Source organism: Pipistrellus hanaki, assembly GCF_964339955.1.
Source record: "Pipistrellus hanaki genome assembly, chromosome: 6".
In the NCBI taxonomy this organism is placed as follows: domain Eukaryota; kingdom Metazoa; phylum Chordata; class Mammalia; order Chiroptera; family Vespertilionidae; genus Pipistrellus; species Pipistrellus hanaki.
This window is the reverse complement of record NC_140508.1, coordinates 66,227,156-66,246,785: the sequence shown is the minus strand read 5'-3', so window position 1 is coordinate 66,246,785 and position 19,630 is coordinate 66,227,156. Positions and strand designations below refer to the sequence as shown.

At 50.7% G+C, this 19,630-nt stretch overlaps 1 protein-coding gene across 4 annotated transcripts in view; it reads right to left on the bottom strand.

Annotated features, from left to right (window-relative positions):
* The window catches only part of SLC13A3 (solute carrier family 13 member 3), a 52,219-nt gene extending 36,682 nt beyond the window's left edge, over positions 1-15,537 (bottom strand). Inside the window, exons 1-3 of one of the 4 annotated variants that reach the window (XR_014795299.1) lie at positions 15,395-15,530; positions 1,218-1,295; positions 307-572 (exon numbers count right to left, since the gene is read on the bottom strand). Coding sequence is in view for 3 of the 4 variants with exons in the window: in XM_084887489.1 (XP_084743615.1) it covers positions 307-572; positions 1,218-1,295; positions 15,395-15,505 (455 nt within the window). In the remaining variant the exon portion in view is untranslated. Of the gene's footprint in view, positions 1-306; positions 573-1,217; positions 1,296-15,394 lie in introns of all 4 variants that reach the window. The other 3 variants (XM_084887489.1, XM_084887490.1, XM_084887491.1) reach the window with 3 other exon arrangements.
* Positions 15,538-19,630: the final 4,093 nt, after the last annotated feature.

Genomic DNA, 19,630 nt, shown 5'->3' with positions numbered 1-19,630 from the left:
AGCAGGAAAGGTAGAATTCATGCTGCTAAATGGCCCCTTCTAAAACGACTGAACACAAATTCCTGGGGACAGAGCCTGGGAACCAGCATTTCAACTGATTTCCCAGTGGTGCTTGCGCACGTTTGAAAACTCTCATTGTGTCTGCCACACAGAGGGGCTCGTTAAATATAAGAGGGTTGAACAGGTATGTGGAAGGACATGAGCTTGTTAGCCCGGATGAGTAACAAGGAAGAGTAAATTTGGGCTCTGAGATATGTGGTCCCTCTAATGCCCCACCTTCGGGCTGGACCCGTTACCTGGCCTTACCAGATCGGCCGAACCCCAACGAACGTGAGGATCTTGAGGGCGATTCTCCGGTGCAGGTTCCACTCCTCGATGGCGCTGGCCATGATCAGACCACTGAGGAAGAGGAAGTTGGTGTCCACGAAGTACTGGGGGCAGACGTCTTTGGACTTCAGGACACCCAGGAAGGGGAAGAGGATGATGGGCAGCAGAGCCGTCACCGCGAGGGGCAGCGCCTCCGTGCACCAGTACACAGCCATGAGCAGGATGACAAACAGACAGCGGCCTTCCTGCGGGGCGAGGGCGGGGGGAGGCAGGCTCAGCACAGCTCAGGGGCAGGGGAGAAGAGGACCTGCCGCAGGCCCATCAGGCACATTCCTTGGAGACGCAGAGGACAGGGTATGCGCCCAAGGCTTTGACCTCAAGCAGGTGGCATCACTTATCTGAGTCTCATTCTGCTCCACTCTAGAATAGGGAGGCCATATCTGCCCAGTTTAGAGGACTGTTTGAGGATTCTAGAAAATACTCCATTGTCTTAAAAGTAGACCCTGAGACGAGCATGAGACCGAGAACACTTGACTTTATAGGGGGTCTCAGAAAGTTCCAGCAGGGTGTGGCGAAGTGAAACAGAGAAGGAAGCCAGTTCAGGGCACTCATGAGGTTACCACTGTTGGCAGCTGGGGTCAGGCCTGAGGGGGACCTGGAAGATGGCCTCATAGTTGTCCCCCTGAGGGGCAAAGAAGTTGGGCTATTTACCTGCCCATTCCCTGGTCATCACTGACTGAGGGCTGCTCTTGGGAGCATTACTGCCCCACACTTCCCACTGGCCCTGTGTGCAGCTGGAGAGCCCCATGCCAAGCAGCTCAGGGGCAGTAAGAAGCTGTGAGCATGTGCAGAATGGGGTGTGTCAATGGGAGTATCCGTAGCATCTCTACCTGGCAGGCAGCATGATGCCCGACACTTAGTGCACACTCCATCAACAATAGTAATAACGGCAAGGACTTCATTGTGCCCTGTTTGTTGGGAATAAAACTGGTTAGCCACTGCAGAAAACAGGATGGCAGCGCCTCAAATAATGAAATAGAATTGCCCTATGACCCAGCATTTCCGCCTCTGGGCATTATACCCCTAAGAACTTAAAGCAGAATCTCAAAGGGTATTTGTGCATCCATCATCACAGCAGCATTATTCACAAAAGCTAAAATTGGAGGCATCCATTGACAGGTGAATAAGGAAACTGTGATATATATGGAATATTATCCAGCCTCAAGAAGGAGGGAAATTCTGACACATTATACAGCATGGGTAAACCTTGAAGACATCATGCTAAGCAAAACAAGCCAGCTACAAAAAGGTGAATATTGTACAATTCCATTTATACGCGGTTCCTAGAGTTGTCAAACTCACAGACAGAAGGCAGATGAGGGGAGAAGGTAGAGTCACGAGATCATCAGATCCTATTCCTTTGAATTTTAACTCGTGGAGTTCAGAGGCTGCAGGAGGTGTCTGATCTCGCAGGCTCCTTCCTGGGTCATCTCAGAGTCAGCACTTTGCCTCCTGACCACTCTGCTCTGGCCAGAGGTTCCACTTCAAGAAGGTGGCCCAAGGTAGGTGGAGTCCTGGCTCCAGGTGAAACATCTCTCAATTTCTCAGGCTATCTTTCTCTTGGCCCTCAGAAGGTGGCATGACTCAGCTGTAACTCCCGGGGGTGGTTAAGCCTAAAGGAGGCCAGACCCAAGAAGACGGAGCCTGAAGCAAGAAGCCTGGTCCTAATGTTCAAGGACAGATTTGAGAACTTGATGTCCAGTGATGGCTGATGTAGAAGGGAAACGAGTGCCAAGGAAGGGCCCAGCGCTGAGCTGTCCAGATGCAGTAGCTTCAGGCCACATGGAGCGATTCAAGTGTAAACCCATTCCACCTCAATGAAATGCAGAATTCCAGCTTCTCAGTCACACGAGCCACAGTTCAAGAGCTCAGCAGCCACATGAGACTTGTGTCCACCATTCTGGACAGAGAATATGGGACATTTCCATCATCGCAGAAAGTTCTGCTGGACAGAGCTGCTCTAGAGAATTCGGGCCTCGGGGCCAAGGAGGCCTGGCCATAGTGGTTTTCCTACTGACTTTTTGTGGCAAGTCGCTGACGCCTCTGAGCGTGAGTTTGTTCATCTGGAAATGGAGAATAATAATCTGGGGTTGTCTACATCACTGAGAATCCCACCGAAATGATTTATTTTTATTTTGTTTATTTATTTTTTGTAATATCATGGAGAAATATCTGTTTAGTAGTTTTCTCCAACTTCATAGCACAGCTCTTCAGTATTTATTCTTTATTTTCATTTGATGTCCCCTTTCTTCTTATTTCTCACCCTGTCTTTTTGTGGGTCCCATTCATCACAGGATTAGGGCTACTCCTCTCAGACCCATTCTTTGTCAGAGGCAAATGTGGGGAGAGGGGCTGGGAGGAAGCTGACGGCAGGTGCCTACCCATCAGCACTGTTGGTCATCGCAGAATCCCTGGTCACCGGCACGGCCCTGGAATGAGTCTCCACGCTAAGCGTTGGGCTCACTGTGGAGACTCAGTGTGAAGACCCAAGAATGTCGCAGTTCTTTGAGGTTCTCTGAGTTTTCACGTCTCTTAGTCTGACTGAGAAAGGAAACTCAAACCCTATTACAATGATTTACTGATCATTGTCCATCCTCTGTCTTCCACCCGCCTTCCGATATCCTGCATCTCCCCAAGGGGCTCTGAGCCTCCTCCTTTAGTTTACCTGAACTCTGTTCTGAAACGTGTGTCTCAGCGACTCCCCCCCTCCCCTTCACCCCCCCCGCCCCCCCCCCCCCCCCCCCCCGCCCCGGTAGTCTCCAGGCTCTGCCAGGATTGGGAAGAGCTCGGGAGCTGAACAGTATGTCTGGAGAAGTCTGCATCCTGCCTGGTGGCTGCAGAGCGTGTACAGCCCACCCTTGGTTTCCTTCTGCCATTTGGTCCATATCCCACCGCCATTGTCACCTGTTCTTCACACACCGGGGGTGGGGCTGTGGTCTGCCCTTCTCATCAAATATGGCGTGTTCTTCTCCCTTTGTTACCCTGGGATGCTGTTGTCAGGCTGCTTTAGAAAAGTGGGTAGAATAGAAAAGTCTGAGTCCCTCCAACTCAAAGCAGAAGTGCCTTCCCCCCGCAGGGTGGTCCTCAGGAAGTACTATATTTCCTAACCTTTCTATGTTGAACATGCACAGTAGAAGCACCAAGTGTTCTGGAATCAGATAAACCTTCCACACTCTGGCCGTGCAATCCTGGGCCAGTTACTTAATGCCCTCACCCTCATTTCCTTACTTGCTGTAGGCACACGATGATAGTGCCTACCTCGGAGGGTGAATTATTTTATGTAAGTTAACCACTGACCCAGTGATGGACACATGGGAATGCTCAATAAATATGAGCTATTAAGTTGGATGAATTATTATTTTTTAAAATATATTTTTATTGATTTCAGAGAGGAAGGGAGAGGGACTGAGATAGAAACGTAAGTGATGAGGGAGAATCACTGATTGCCTGCCTCCTGCATGGGGATCAAGCCTGCAAACTGGGCATGTGCCTTGACTGGGAATCGAACCTTGACCTCCTGGTTCATAGGTCGATGCTCAACCACTGAGCCATGCTGGCCGGGCTGAATAAATTATTAATAATCAAATACTAATGTACTTGGTTATTAATAATTCAAGTTCAATTTCTTAAATATTCTTCTTAAATCTTAAAAAAGAAAGCCTTAAAATATGACAGCTAGACTGAGTCTGAGATCATTTAATCCCAAGGTTCTCAACAGGGAGTGACTTTGTCCCCCGGGGATGTGTGCCTGGGGACATTTTGGTAGTCATGATTAAAGGGGAGAAATCTAGTGATAGAGGCCAGGGATGCTACTAAACTTCCTGACGTGCCCAGGACAGCCCCACATGGAGAATTATTCTTTCCCAATAGGGTCAATGTCAGTAGTGCCTAGGCTGAGAAATCCTGTCTGATCTAACCCCGGTACAATGATTGCTGGGAGAGGGAAAGTGGCTTGCCTGCGGTCACGCCTCGGGTCAGAGGCAAGGACTTGCTTGATCTTGAAGCCCACTGTGCAGCAGGAGTGGGAGGCAGGGCTGAGGCCAGGGGAAGGCAGGTGCACAACCCCGACAATGAGCCCCCCTCACTGGGCCTGCTCGAGTCCTGGCCCTGGTTGGGAGCAAGAAAGGAAGGTTCCCACAGTCCCTGAGCAGCCCTATTCATGCACCCCAGCCCAGACATTTCTCACAGGAAGCCCATAATCCCCCACTCCCGCCAAAGAAATCCCAGCTTCTCGGGCTTAGCCGGTCCACTACCACAGGGATTAAAGTCTGCAGGTAAGCACACGAGGTAAGGGGCGGGGGGGGGGGGGGGGGGGAGACACGGGAGAAGAAAATGCTTTATCAGGCAGTTAATTTTTGAGCTGGGAAATGACTTTCAGGCAGACACAAGGCATCTTTCCTCCCATTGCCCCAAGCTTGCCCCCTTCACTCACTCAGGACAGAAAGAGAAGTGGTCTGTTCTCTGACACCCGATCTGGAAACTTTATCCACTCCCATCCTTTTCCCCCAGCCCGCTCCCTGACGGGCAGCAGCAGGCATAGTTGTCAGGCACAGGGCTGCACCCAGGGCTCTTGGCAGGCCCTGGTGACTCCATGCCAGGCTCTCTGGGGAGCAGGTCTGGGGCCAGCTGCCCACTAGAGACCTGTGGGAAGCCCTGAACTTTGAACTCTAGAAAGGCAGAAGCCATGCTTTAAACGGCTCAGTATCCCCTCACCTCCCTCAGCCCAGGGCTGGCACCACGCTGGGTCAAAGCCTCCGGGGTCTCCGGGGTCTCCAGGGTTGGAAGTATCATGGCTTAGGCCCCATCACTGGTGTGAGTGACCTTGGGCAGATGGCTCCCTGGCTCGGAGCCCCAGTTTGCTCATGGGTAACTGAGGGATGATGGCATCCCAGTCCCCAGGGTGGGACAGCGCCAGGAAGATGGCCAGCGCCGGGGAAGCAGAAGCTGCTGGGATCGGGACAGGGAGCTAGGAGAAGGGGGCTGAAGCCTGGACCCGATGCCAAGAAGCAGAGGGACGAGCTTGGCAGCAGGTGCCAGAGTGCCTGGGTTCAAATCCTGCCTCTGCCACTTCCTGGAGTGAGTGACGTAATGCTGTGCCTCGGTTTCCTTATCTGTAAAATGGAGATGGTGATGATGACGATAGGAATTGCAACCTCTGCCTAGCTGGTTTGGCTCAATGGATAGAACATCAGCTTTCAGACTGAGGGTCCCGGGTTTGATTCCGTCAAGGGCACATGCCTGGGTTGCAGGCTTGATCCCCAGTGTGGGGTGTGCAGGAGGCAGCTTTTCCTTTCTCTCTTAAAAAAAAAAAAAAAAAACTTTAAAAAAAAAAGAAAAGAAAAAAGAGTTATATGCGTCCAGCTGAGGCTCAGGTGACAAGGCCCCTCGGAGTCACACAGTCCGCCACTCACAAGCTGCAAGCTTTGGACAGACCGGTGCCTTTCTGAGCCTCTGTCTGTGGGAATGGAGGGGCCCTGCTTTGAAAGCCCTGTGATTCTGGGGGCTCCTCCCCATCAAGAAAACTGTCCCCCTTGCCTCAGAGCAATGCCAGCATTTGCAGGCACTGAGCGCTTACTATGGAGCAGGAATGGCTCCCAGGGTCTCCCTTGTTAACCTCCACCCACAGCCCCATGAGGCAGCTGTGCCTGCTGTCCCCAGTTCACATGAGGCTCAGAGAGCTTGAGCGACTTCCCCAAGGTCACACTGCCCTCGTAGGAATGCGAGGGAGAGTAGGAAAGCTACCTTTTATTGAGGGCGTATGCTGGCCAGGCACCAAGCCGTGCCTTCCACCTGCATTAGCTCACCGATCAAAGGAAACGAAAGGACAGCTGCTTTACAGAAAGGCCCCTTTGCATTCCCTCTGGTCTGCTTAGCCTCAGAGAGGAGCGGAGCTGACTGCAGTGTGGCACTTTCCGGACGAGGACACTGAGGCATGGAGGGAGGAGCCGGAAACTAGCCCAGGGTGGCTCAGAGGGAAACAAGTGGGGCAATTCCGGAGTCTGGTCTCTGACTTCCAACCGGGGCCCCCCCTACCCTGAAAACACTCCGAGAAAGCAGTTCGATGCCACCCACCTGTACCCATTTGGGCCTAAGACTCCAGGGAGAAAAGAGGAGACAGTAGAGAGTGTGACTTGCCCCAGAAGACCAGTCACCCCTGTCCCCCCACTTTCCTCTGGACTGGAGGGCGTAGTCCGCTGGACTCATTAGCAGATGATGTACAAGTTCAAGTACAACTTCAAGTTCTCGGGGCCATTCATTAAAAGTGTTCCCTGGGTGGCTCACATGCCACAGCTGCCCAGGCCTCACTAACCATTCCTGAGCCAAACAGTGGGGTGGGGCTGGGTGGGCGCCCCGCTGGATGCAGGAGCCCCCTGCAGCCTGGCTCAGCCCCAGGAGAACAAAACAAGTTGTTCAGAAAAAGAGGGGGGGGGGGGGGAAAGGCCAACTCACTGTGTGACCTTGGACAGCTCCTTCCCCTCTCTGGCCCCCGTGTCCCTTCCAAAGGGCATCTCAGTCCCACCAGGGGGTGGGAGGGGGTGCATGTAAAGCCCCACTCAGGGCTCCTCCTGGTGTGAGCACAGCAGGCCATGTTCCCAGGACTCACGTCTCAGAAAACTGCTTGCACTGCGATTTGGACTCTGCCAGCACCATGAGCCCTAGCCCTTTCCAGAGAAGCCCAAGGGGGCAGCAGAGAGGGGCAGTTCGTGGTTAAAAGCAGCAGGAAGAACTGTCCCCTCTCCCCCTCACCCCCAGCCCTCCCGAGAAAGGTGCTAGCGGGCCCGTGTGAAATCCCCGTGTGAAACGGAGGGGACAATCCAATCGGGGCTGCGAGTGGCAGCAGAACGTGAGCTCCAGTAACTTCTCTCACGCAAGGGACAGACACGGTCCCCGCCCACCACAAGCCCAGAGGGCAGAGGGGCCGCCAGCTCTGTCCAGCGGAGCCCAGTGCTGGTCTCTGAGCCCAGCTGGGAGGCCAGGGTGGTTTGTCTTGCCTGAAATGCCCCCCGTTTCTAAATCCTCGCCACCCTGGAAGCCTTCTGCCAGGCTGTGTGCCCAGACATAAGCATCTCCCTCCCGGGCCCAGTTTCCTTGACAGGAAGTGGGGCCTGACCGTGCCTGCCTCACAGTCTTGTTGGGGGCATCGAGGGAATGAATGCGTTTAGGATAGGGGTTCCCAGCCTCGGCACCACTGACATCTGCGGCTGGATAACTCCTTGTGGTGGGGCTGGCCCTTTGGTTGTGGGGTGTTTAGCAGCAGCCCCAGCCTCTTCCCATGAGATACCAGTAGAACCTTCCTCCTCCTGCCAATTGTGACCATAAAAAATATCTCCAGACATCGGCCAAGGTCCCCTGGGGGGCAAAATGCTTGCGAACCACTGATGGAAAGCGCTTCCCAGAGCTCAGAACACAGTAGGCGATCTGTCCATGAAGGCAGCCAACATCTGTTCAGCCCTCTACAAACATCACCGATACGCACGAGAGAGGTGCTGCCTATGGCTCTTAGGAGGGCCCTTGGGGGAGGAGGAGAGGGCATGATAAGGCCTGTGGCCCAGGACACCAACCAACCCCCTGGAGTTCACTTCCTGCAGGGACCGGCACATTCCTGCAGGAGAGTTCAGTGCTGTTGAAATGGAATTCCTTTTGTAGCCCAGATGGCTGCTGAGGGTGCCCGAGGGAGAGGCAGGCCACGGGGACTGGACGGGGCAGGGGGCTGCCTGGCAGGGGCATGCTGGCCTTCTCAGCCCTTTCCCAGTGTTTTTATCCAGCTGGGACCACGTTCTGTTCTGGGTATCAGTGCCCACCTCCCGCTGGCACAGGTTCATTCCCACCGACTGCCTTTCCCACCCTGAGAATTCCAGGGACAGGCAGGCAGAGCCAGGAGCCTGGCGCTCCTATTCTGCAGATAACAGCCGCCGCCACCGTTTTTTACCGAGCCCCTGCGAGGCATCGGACACTCTCATCGCTGCCCACTTTGTAGAGGGAAATCGAGGCTGGGGAAGGGCAGTGCCTTGCCAGAAGGCCGTGTGGCTCTTTGTCTCTTCCCTGGACCTCAGCGGGAGGGAGTGGTTCAAGCACACGCGTATGGCGTGTCAAGCCTCGCGAGGGTGCTCACTCTGTGTCTTCCGTGTCCGGGGTGTCAGAAAACGCTGCTCCTCAGTCCAGAGGGCACTGTCCTGCGGAGCCCGGTCAGGAAACATTATCTTGGTCCCCACCGCATCACGGGGAATCGTGTCAGCCTGTTTACACACCTGGCAGGAGCTCTGAGGAAGCGGAAAGTTGGCAGGACCTCAGAGGAGCCGCTCCGAGGCCCAGGGGTCTGTGTGAGCAATGGGTCACAGCAGGGTGGGGGCACAGGTGAGGGTGGTGGGACCACCTGGCTTTGGAGACTGGGAATAGTCCCCCTACGCTCCAGGCTTCAGTCTTCCCAGCCGAAAAACGAAAGGGCTGGGAACGCTGTTCCAGCTCAGAGCTCCCACGTGAATGCGTAGTCGTCTAGGGTTTTAAGAAGTGCATGTCTTCTGAAACCAGAGCTACCTGGGTTCGAGTTCAGATTCATTCCTTCCCTTATGTACTGAATGCCTACTGTGAGTCAGATGCTGTCCTGGGCACTGGGGATGCCGGGGCCCGGCCCTTGAATTGCTCACAGCTGAGTGGAGGAGGCAGACAATGAACAAACGACGATCGTTTCCGATTAGGGTGAGCCACGAAGGAGGCTGTTTTAAAAAGAGTTTTGTGGGTAAGAAGGGCACGTGTTCCTGAGAAGGGAGCCCTCCTCGGAGGAAGTACCATTGGAGCTGAAACCTGAATGATCAGAAGGATCCAACTCATTCAAGCAGACAGCAAGTGCAAAGGCCCTGAGGCAGCAGCAAGCTTGGCAGGCTTGAAGAACCGAAAGGACTCAAAGCTATTCTCCCACAGTTCCACAGGCCGGAAGTCTGCATCCTTCTCACGGGTTGAAGTCAAGTGGTTCTTGCAGTTGGCTCCTTCTGGAGGGTCTGGAAGAGATTATCCCTGGCCTTCCAGCTTCTACAGGCTGCCTTCCCTTCCAACTCTGACCTCCATGCCTTCCTCTTGTACAGGTAATGGTGGGTCCACCGATAATCAGAATAACCTTCACAGTGATTGGTTGCCTTCCATACATTCCCTGACTAGGGCCAGGAATGAACCTGCAACTCAGGTACGTGCCTTTGACCAGGAATCGAACCCATGACCCTTAGATGCGTTGGCCAATGCCCTAACCACTGAGAACCACCAGGCCCCCAACTACCCTCCCCTGCAGGCCTGGTCACCCTTAACTGCCCTCCCTGCAGGCCTGGTCTCTCCCAACTGCCTTTCCTTGCTGGCCTGATCTCCCACAACTGCCCTCCCCTGCTGGCCATCTTGTAGAGGCCATCTTGTATCTATATGGGGGCAGCCATCTTTGACCACAGGAGGTTGGCCATCTTGTGTGTTGGAATGATGGTCAATTTGCATATTACTCTTTTATTAGATAGGATTATTATTATTATTATTATTAGGGCAAGATTTCTCTGCAAACACACGAGGTTGGTATTTATTTCCAAGCCTGCTTTAATAGACTCAGCTGTCCCTACTAGCTGTCCAAGGCCAGTCCCCAAACCTCCACTGCCAGGATGGCCATTTTTTGAAAGCTGAGGCCATCCCTCCAGCAGTGTCCTGAGTTCCTAAGCCTCCAGCACTCTTCATAGCAAGAGCCAGGACCCTAATGGTGCTGGAAACTCCCACCACTGCGTTCCAGAAGTGCAGCCACTCCTTTCTGTCCCTGTGGACAGCGTGCAGAGCCAGGAGACATAATGTAAGAATAGCTCCTCCCCCACCCATCTGCCCTTCAGAGTAACCCGGGTCTCCCTGCAGACCAGCTCACCAGTCACCCGGGGAACAGGTGCACAAGAACCAACCCATTCGACAAACAGACTCCTAGGACCTCAGAGCAACAGTCTCCTGGAGCCGTCATCCAGCTGGAAAACCCAACTAAGAACCACACACTCTAGTTCGGGGCTCAATCCGCCTGAGGAAGGGCCCCTTCTAACTGTGCAAAGGTATTGAGGCTGGCCGCCAGCAGACTTGCTTTGGGATGTGTCCATGTGGATGGTAGTACAGACCCAAATAGGGGCCTAGGGTAAATGCCAGAGCATCTTAAACTTCTTTGCTGATCTGATATCTGCAATTTTGCATAAGTTTTTGGGAACCCATATGTGTGCAGTACAACCTGCCTGGGTGCTTCCAGAATTTCTGTGTGAGAGAGGCTTAGGAGTGGCAATCTGATATTGGAAATAGGTGCAGGCATTGAGGACACTTCCCTTGAAGCTGCATATGCACAGCCAGCATATTTTGGTCAAAGCACCAGACTTTGGAGAAGTTAACGGTGTTTAAGATTACCCAGATTGTCTTGAAGCTATGTTTACCTAGCAAATCCACTCTGTTTGTTCTAAATGTATGTCACAGATCAATAAAAACAGCAATGTTCTATAAGGACGCTTTTGTTCACATTGTGCATTGGATTGAGAAACATGTCAGTTATTAACTCCAAAAGTGTAATAGTGATAAATGTCTATAATTTATTAAGTATGCCAAACATGTCAAACTCACGGCCCGCAGGCCATATGCAGCCCACAATGAATATTTTTTTGGCCCAGCAAATATAATGGTAAGAAACATTTTAATAAAACTTAATTTTTGCAATATCCTGTTATATATAATTATTAATAACAAACTACAACGTTTGCTAATGACTGTTTACTACAATCCTGTGGCACTCATTTCCCTTCGTGCCTTACGCGAAGGCACACCATTTCTCCCCACTTATTCTAGCAGCGAATATTTTAGCAGCCGATGGCCACGTCATTAGTCTTGGACTGACTTGTTTGGTGTGCACAACAGGAAATATTTGGCTTTCGGAGAACAAGAAAAATAGGTTTATTTGCATGACGCTTATTAATTTGTATAGTTATTCAGTGTCTGGTACGTTCATGTTCAAGCAACAAGAGTTGGAGAGGTTGTGAGGAAAAAGGGAACCCTCATTCACTGTTGCTGGGGATGTAGACTGGAACAACCACTATGGAAAGCAGTCTGACAATTCCTCAAAAAAAATTAAGAATAGAGCTACCACATGATCTAGCAATCCCTTCTCCTGGCTATATACCCGGAAAACGTGAAAACATGTATTCACAAAGACACATGCACCACTAGGTTCATTGCAGCATTATTCACGGTGACCAAGACATGGAAATAACCTAAGTGTCCTGCGATAGAGGACTGGAAAAAGAAGATGTGGTATATTTCACAAAGGAATACTACTCGGCCATAAGAAAGGCTGAAAAACTGCCATTTGCAACGAGATGGGTGGACCTTGAGAATACGACGCTAAGGGAAGTAAGTCGCTCAGAAAAAGCTAAGAACTGTAGGATTTTGCTCATAGGTGGGATATAAAACTGAAACGCGTGAACACAAACAGCAGTATGGTGGTTGCCAGAGGAAAGGAGGGGTAAAGGGGACCCTCATATATGGTGACAAGAGAAGATTTGTTTGACTTTGGGTGGTGGGCACACAGTATAAGAAACAGATCTTATAACATAGAAACCCACATCTGAAACCTATATGGTCCTCTTAACCAGTGTCACCCCAATAAATTTAATTTTAAAAGGAAGAGAAAAAGGAAGTACAGACCTTGCATTCTTTAATATATATATATATATATATATATATATATATATATATATATATATATATATATATTATTGACTTTTTACAGGGAGGAAGGGAGAAAGATAGTTAGAAACATCAATGCCAGAGTCATCGATCAGCTGCCTCTTGCACGCCCCCTTCTGGGGATGTGCCTGCAACCAAGGTACATGCCCTTGACCGGAATCAAATTCTGGACACTTCAGCTCTATCCTCTGAGCCAAACCAGTTTCGGCCAGACCTTGAATTCTTGGCCTTGTATAGGCTGTGTGACCTTGGGCAAGTCGCTTAACCTTGCTGAGCTTCCATTTGCTCACGCGTCCCATAGCCATGCTAACAGCAGCTGCCTCCTTGGTTATAGAACAACACCTGGGAAGCTCTTAGCTTGGTGCCTGGCACATAGTAAGAATCAAGCACTCCGTAAGAAATCTTGGTCACCCAGCTACCACCCGGCAGGTGCTAAAGGCATTTCTGTTTGCCGTGCATTCTGGGCTTCACAGGGAAGCAGATTCAATGCACAGCTAATGACGTTTTAAGCCTCACCCCTCCTTCCCAAACCTCATACTCAATCGTGCATGTGTAATCCGTATGCTTTTTCTTAAATAGAGCCCATCCAATGCTACACACTTCAGACCTCATAACACCTGGATCTGCCTCTGGGTTCGCAGATCTTGTTAGAGGGCAAAGTAGAGAGAGAAAGAAGCTTCCAGAGCCCTCTGCTGAGGAGAGAAACCCTGTGCGTTTCATCTCTGCTTCCCTGGAGCTTCACTGAGACATAGCAGACCCATCCCGCAACTTCCTCCCTCCACCCTCTCATCTCAGTTCTTAAAACCGGCAAGGGGACCGCCCCCTTTTACAGGCAGCAACAGTGTGAGCCAATGAAGAAAGGAAGCTGGCCCACGGTCCTGAGGCCAGCAAGTGGCTTAGGATGGAATGCTTTTTGAAAAAGTGACCTAAATCCTTTCCAGCATTTATTGTTTTTCTTTTCCATGTCAAGAAGCCGCAACCGGGATTGCACCTGCCACCTTTCGGTGTACAGAACAACACTCCAACCAACCGAGCCGCCCGGCCAGGATGCAAACTTCTTTTCACAAGTAGAAAAAGTACACACTCCAAACAGCAATGACAAGTACAGTCTAGTATGGAAACGGGGCCTCCTGCTAGCCCTGACCAGCTCTGGGGAGGCCCGCATGGAGGCTTACACACGCAGACTGAATGTAACCACAGAAGGTGGTCCGAACACAAACATTCTAACTGCAGGTGAGTCACAGCTGGAAGCCAAGTCCTGGGCATGCAGCTTCCTTGGCTAAGGTCACGGTTACCTCAAGTGAACCTGACTGCCGCCTCTGTGCACATCCCATAAGATGCCTTTGGAACCTGTAATCTCCCTGCTTTTCCAGACCCCTCAGGGCCTACTTTCCCACCAGACCACGGACCACAGAACCCTCCTGTTATCTTATTCTCCAAATGACTTCTCTGTGCTGTCAATGTTAACTGTTACCTGTCCCATAGCCACCCATTGGAAGAATGTGTCTCTCCATCTCTGTCCAATCTCAGAGACTTCCCCGCTTTGCTCTCCCTCCTCCCCAATCTACCACCGAGTGAATTCCACGTAACCCGCTCACGTCCCTCCTCCTTTGGTTCCCATCTACAAAGTAAACTGTAAGGAGACCATTTCTCAATCTGTTGAGATTCTGCTTCCCGGCAATTGTCGTCAGTTTGGCTCAAATAGACTCATAAAAATCCTCTATGTAATACTATACAACCAAAAACAAAGAGAGGGAAATCATACCTTTTGCCACAGCATGGTTGGACCTGGAGATTACTATGCTACGTGGAATAAGCTAGTCGGAGAAAGAAAAACGCCACACCACCTCCCTTGTATCTGAAATCCAGCGAACAAAATAAACCGAAGAACAACATGGAAACATAGGTCCATGGGACAGACTAGCAGCTGTGGTAGAGGAGCGGGGTGGGGGAACTGAATGAAAAAGTGTGAAGGGATTAGTTAAAAAAAACATACAGTATATGCGTAACACATAGATACAGGCAGCAGTGTGGCAACAGCCAGAAGGGAAGAGGGGCAGGGACCAGATGGAGGTGAACAAAGAGGGGAAGCAATGAGGATGGAAAGAGACTCTGCTTGGGGTGATGGGCGTGTGATGTTTTATTGTGCAGGTGTTTTATTGAATTGTGCGCTTGAACCCTGTATGGTTTTGCAAGCCGAGGTCACCCCAATACATTCAATTAAAAAGTTCCCTGCAGGCCTGCGCATTTCTTACATGGACAGAAGTCAACGCGCACACCAGAAGCATCGTGGCTTATTACCAAGCGTCATGTTCTGTCCGTAATGGCACACGCTGCACTTTGATGGGGCTTGGCAGCGCAGTCGGCTCACCGACACCGGCACCTCCACAAATGCGTGCGGACGGGCACAGATTTATGATCACTTCATAAGTCACATACATAATCGCTGGGTTGGACACCTGAAACTAGTATCCTATTGTATGTCTACTGTAATTAAAAAAACGAAACATTTAAATTTAATAAAGGATTCAATGAGAGGAAACATGTAAGGCAAAACTTAGCGCCGCTGCACCTTGCTCCTAGCCCGTGTTTGTTAAACGTGGCTGGTGTTTTGTTCCATCAGGAGGGCTCCATGTCCCTTGGGCAGTGGGGATTTTTGCAGCTCCATTATAATCTCAGGGGACCACCATCGCACGCGTGTGTTGTTACGCGTATGACTGCGTTGTCACTGCAGCCGAAACCGGTTTGGCTCAGGACTGAAGGGTCCCAGGTTTGATTCCGGTCTAGGGCAAGTACCTTGGTTGCGGGCACATCCCCAGTCGCGGGTGTACAGGAGGCAGCTGATCGATGTTTCTAACTCTCTCTTCCACTTTGTAAAAAAAAAAAAAAAAAAAAAGTCAATAAAAAAATATTTTTTAAAAATAGTCCCTGCAACCCTGTGGATCAGCGGATCATTTCCCCCAGAGGTGTTGGAACAGACTTGCCCCAGGGTCACACAGCTCGGCGTTAAGCGCTCATTGTCATTGCCAGGTGAGATGTGTGACAGCACCACCCTGTGGTTAGCGCTCCACGCGGAGAAGTCGTTCCCTAGACGTGAGAAGATGCAGAAAGCTGGTGGGGAAGCGGGAAGGAGTTAGGGACGCTCACAGCAGCAGGAGGGCTAGAGGGGCTTCTGTCTAGCCTAGGACCTCAGCTCCCGGCGGCGTCTGAGCTGCGGAAGGGGGTCCTGCGGGTGGCGCTGCCCGGGAGGCGGGTCGGTGGTCGGTCGGAAGGGCATTACCTGGGGCGGGAGGGCGAACACCACGGGCAGCAGCAGCAGCGGCGCGAGCAGCAGCACCAGCAGGCGCCGGCTGCACCACACCTTCTTGGCCAGCACCGCCAGCACCGCCATCCCTGCGACCGCTGGGCGGGAGCCGGCCAGCCCGGACTGCAGGCTCCGGCCCCCCGCGGCCGCTTAAAAGCCAGGGGAGGGCCCAGGGAGGGGACTCCGCCTTCTCCGTGCACTCCCGGCCCCACCCCCGCCGCGGGCTGGAGGAAAGGGGCAGGGATATTAGGAAAAGTCAGGCAATAACGAAGCCACCGGCCTCCAGCCCTGCAGGCAGCTCGGCCTCGGGTGTAAGCCTGTAAGCCGGCCGGCCGGCCTTCCAGCTCTGTGGCCCGATTCCCGTGGGAACCGTGCGACAATGACAGTGTGAGGACTCAGGTTCTCATCTGGGTCACCAGGGTTCCCATCCAGGTGCTGCCACGTGCTAGCTGCCTGGGCTGGAGCACCGGCCTCTGAGCCTCAGGGTACCCCTCTAGCTGGCGGGGGTGACGGTAAGAACCGCACCCCCAGACAAGAGGTCTGTAGCTGAGACAATGTTCAGCAGGGCCTTAGCACAGTGCCTGGCACAGAGCAAGCCCTGGGTGCGAACTATCGGATATTGTTTTTCTGATTTCCCCCAGGTGGATGGCGCTTGGAGGAGGCCTTGCTCCCTTGAATAAACGGGGGAGGGTCCAGAGAGGGGAGTGCCATTGCGGGGTGCGTGGTACTGGCATCCTTCGTTGTTTAAGAAGCTGCCCCGCTGTTTCCCACAGGGTGGGTACCTCTGTCCATTGCCATCAGTGGCCCAGTTTCTCTGTGCCTTTGTTTTAGTTCAGCCTTTCTGATAAGGGTGCATTGTGGTTTTAATCCGCATTTTCCTAATGGCTGTTTCACATCTTTCTGTGACCTTCTTTGCCACCTGCATAGCTTCTTTGGTGAATTATCTATTCTTGTCGTTTGCCCGTGTTCTAACCCAGGGGTCAGCAAACTCGTTAGACAACAGAGCCAAATAGCAACAGTACAACGATTGAAATTTCTTTTGAGAGCCACATTTTTTTAAACGTAAACTATTTATATAGGTAGGGACATTGTTATTAACTTAATTAGGGTACGTGGTATTTTGTGGGAGAGCCACACTAAAAGGGCCAAAGAGTCGCATGTGGCTCGAGAGCCGAGGTTTGCTAACCACTGTTCTAACCGAACCAGTTGTTTTCTGCTGCTGCAGTCTGAGAGTACTTATGTATTCTAGACAGCAGTCCTTGACAGGAGATGAGTTTGCAAAGGTTTTCTCCCAATCTTGTCATCCTTAACAGCCTTTCACAGAGCAAACATTTGTGATTTTGGTGGAATCAAATTTATTTGTATTGGTTTTGTTTTTGTTTTGTTTTTGAGAGGTTGAGGGGGGATCATCTTTTGGAGTCAAACTCTTTGCATAGCCCTGGATCCCTAAGATTTTCTCACTTTTTTTTTTCTAGACGTTTGATAATTCGTAATTTTGTTTAAATTGAAGTTCTTATGTTCATTTTTTACTTGAGGAGTGAGACTTAGGCTGAGGGTTTTGTTTTTATGCTTCATTTTCTATTTTTCCTGTCATGGACCAATTGCTGCAGCATCATTTGTTCTATAAGTTTTTTTTCACTCCGTTGACTTACTGTAGTACTTTCGTCAAAAATCAGTCAGGCATATGTGCTAGGTCCGTTTCTGGATTCTCTATTCTGTTCCATTGACCTAACCAAGACCACGTCGTCTTCCTGACTGCAAGATAGCGTCTTTACATCGGGGAGGCTGACTCCTCCCATTTATTCTTTTTTGAAAAATCATTTTAAGAAAAAGCAACAGGAGAAAATGTAGGTGGGGCCGCTCTTTCTCACTGAGAAACATTCCAGAGATAGAAGCAAGCCAAGACGTTAAAATACCTATCAGAGCGCCAGGCAGCCACAGAGCCCTGCGATGGTCAGGGAACCGCTCACAGCAACGAACCACTCACAGCCACAAACTGACCAAAGCCGAAGCACTTCAGCTGCTGAGTCACAGTGGAGACCTGGCTGAGGGTGGGAGAGATGAAGAACGGCTCGCAGAGGAACTGATGGAAGACGCCTCCACAGGGTCACAAGCCATCTGCCTGCAGGGCCCGAGGCTGAGCCCAGGAACACCATGGACTCTGACAGTGGGTGAAGAGGGCCTCGCTTAGACAGCACCGCTGGCCAAGCCCCTCAAAAATTAAAAGGCCAGCAGCTGTTTCTCAGACATAGAGGATTGTTTGCTTAGTTTCCCCTCTGTCCCAGCGGACCTGATGTCATGGTTAGTTGGGTAAATCATCAAAATAAGCCTTCCTCCAAGGTAAGCTGAAGAGGAATACTTTGCATCCAGGAGAAGAAACATGGTGAAGACAGGCTGAGGTTGTCAGGGCAGAGAGCTAAAGAAAGGAGGGCAGCCCAGCTGGGATGGCTCAGTGGTTGAGCATCGACCTGTGAACAGAAGATTATGGTTTAATTCCTAGTCAAGGCACGGGCTGGGGTTGTGGGGCTCGATCCCCAGTGTGGGGCCGTGCAGGAGGCAGTGGATCAATGATTCTCATCATTGATGTTTCTATCTATCTCCCCCTCACTTCCTCCCTGAAATCAATAAAAGGATATTTTAGGAAGGAAGGAAGAAAGAAAGGAAGGAAGGAAGGAAGGAAGGAAGGAAGGAAGGAAGGAAGGAAGGAAGAAAGAAAGAAAAAGAAAGAAAGGAAAAAGAAAAGAAAGGAAGGAAGGAAAGAAGGAAGAAAGAAAAGAAGGAAGAAAGGCAGATTTATAGAGGACCATGATGGGGAACCCTTTGTGGGGAAAGTATTTCTTCTGTGGTTTTTGCCACAACAATACCTGTGTTGCCTTTGATGGGCTGTCCTTCTAATTAGCTCCCTCTGCTTCCCCAGGGACTTGGTAAGTAGGGGGTGCAGAGTGCTGTTGGGATGAGAAACCGAGTTAGCAGAATCCAGTTAGATGGCTTATCCCTCCGGGAACAGCTCTAGGTTAAAGCGAGCCGCTGAACTTGGCTCACCTTAGGGGAATCTTTCTCTGGAGAACGGCAGAGATAAGGAAAGAACAGGTCGGCCAGCTCTTGCTCTTCATCGGGTCTAAAGGCCCTTGGCCTCTATGGCCCCGGCTTTGTTTACGGGCCCACTAGCTAGTCTTCAGTGTTCTGGCTCAGCCCATTCCCACTGAGGGCACTTCAAAGGGAATGGCTGGCAACAGAAATGTGGGGTTAGTTGCCTGTCTGACTGCCCTGGGCCGGTGCCTCCTGTTGAGACCAGGTGAGCTTCATTTGCCCAATGGGCAAATTATCTGCACCTTTAAAAAGGGCACAATTATTTACCCCCTTTTCATAGACTATGTAAGAAATAGAGGTTGAGCTGAAACCGGTTTGGCTCAATGGATAGAGCGTCGGCTTGGGGACTGAGAGGTCCCGGGTTCGATTCCGGTCAAGGGCATGTACCTTGGTTGCGGGCATATCCCCAGTAGGGGGTGTGCAAGAGGCAGCTGATCAATGACTCTCTCTCATCGATGTTTCTAGCTCTATCTCTCCCCCTTCCTCTCTGTACAAAATCAATAAAAATATATTTTTTTAAAAAAGAAATAGAGGTTGATTAATAAGAATTTGCATTTATTCACTATTGCAAGGCTGTTGTTTTTTTTTTTAATTTAAAATATTAAGATGATTATTATTGGAAGATTTTGTTGATATTCAAGCACTGGAGAGTCTAATAGCTCCAGATATGTGGTTGCCTTTGGTTCTAGGAATATTGGGGGGGGGGGGGGGGAAATCTAATTTTCCACATTCATTCTTCTCCCTATTTGGGAAAGAAAATGCCCATAGACATTAATTTTCCAAATTGACATTCATTTTGTTGTAAGATTACATATTTTCAGTGCTGCTGTTAATTGGATTACTTCCCACTCCCTGTAATTTCCAGGTTTTTATTTTCTCTACCTCTCCCCTTTCCAAGTTGTAACTGTGTCAGTCTTAACCTTCTCATCTAAGGATCAAAGGAGATCGGATTACAGGTGACATTGAATGCACAGGACATTTATTTTTAAATCTTTCCTGAGTATTGGGACTTTTACCAAGGACTGTTTTTGTTAGTCAGGGCATACATGTGCCTATGTATTATTTAATCTTAATCATGAGTGTGTTAGATTCTTTTGCTTGATAGATTTAGGGCTTAATCCA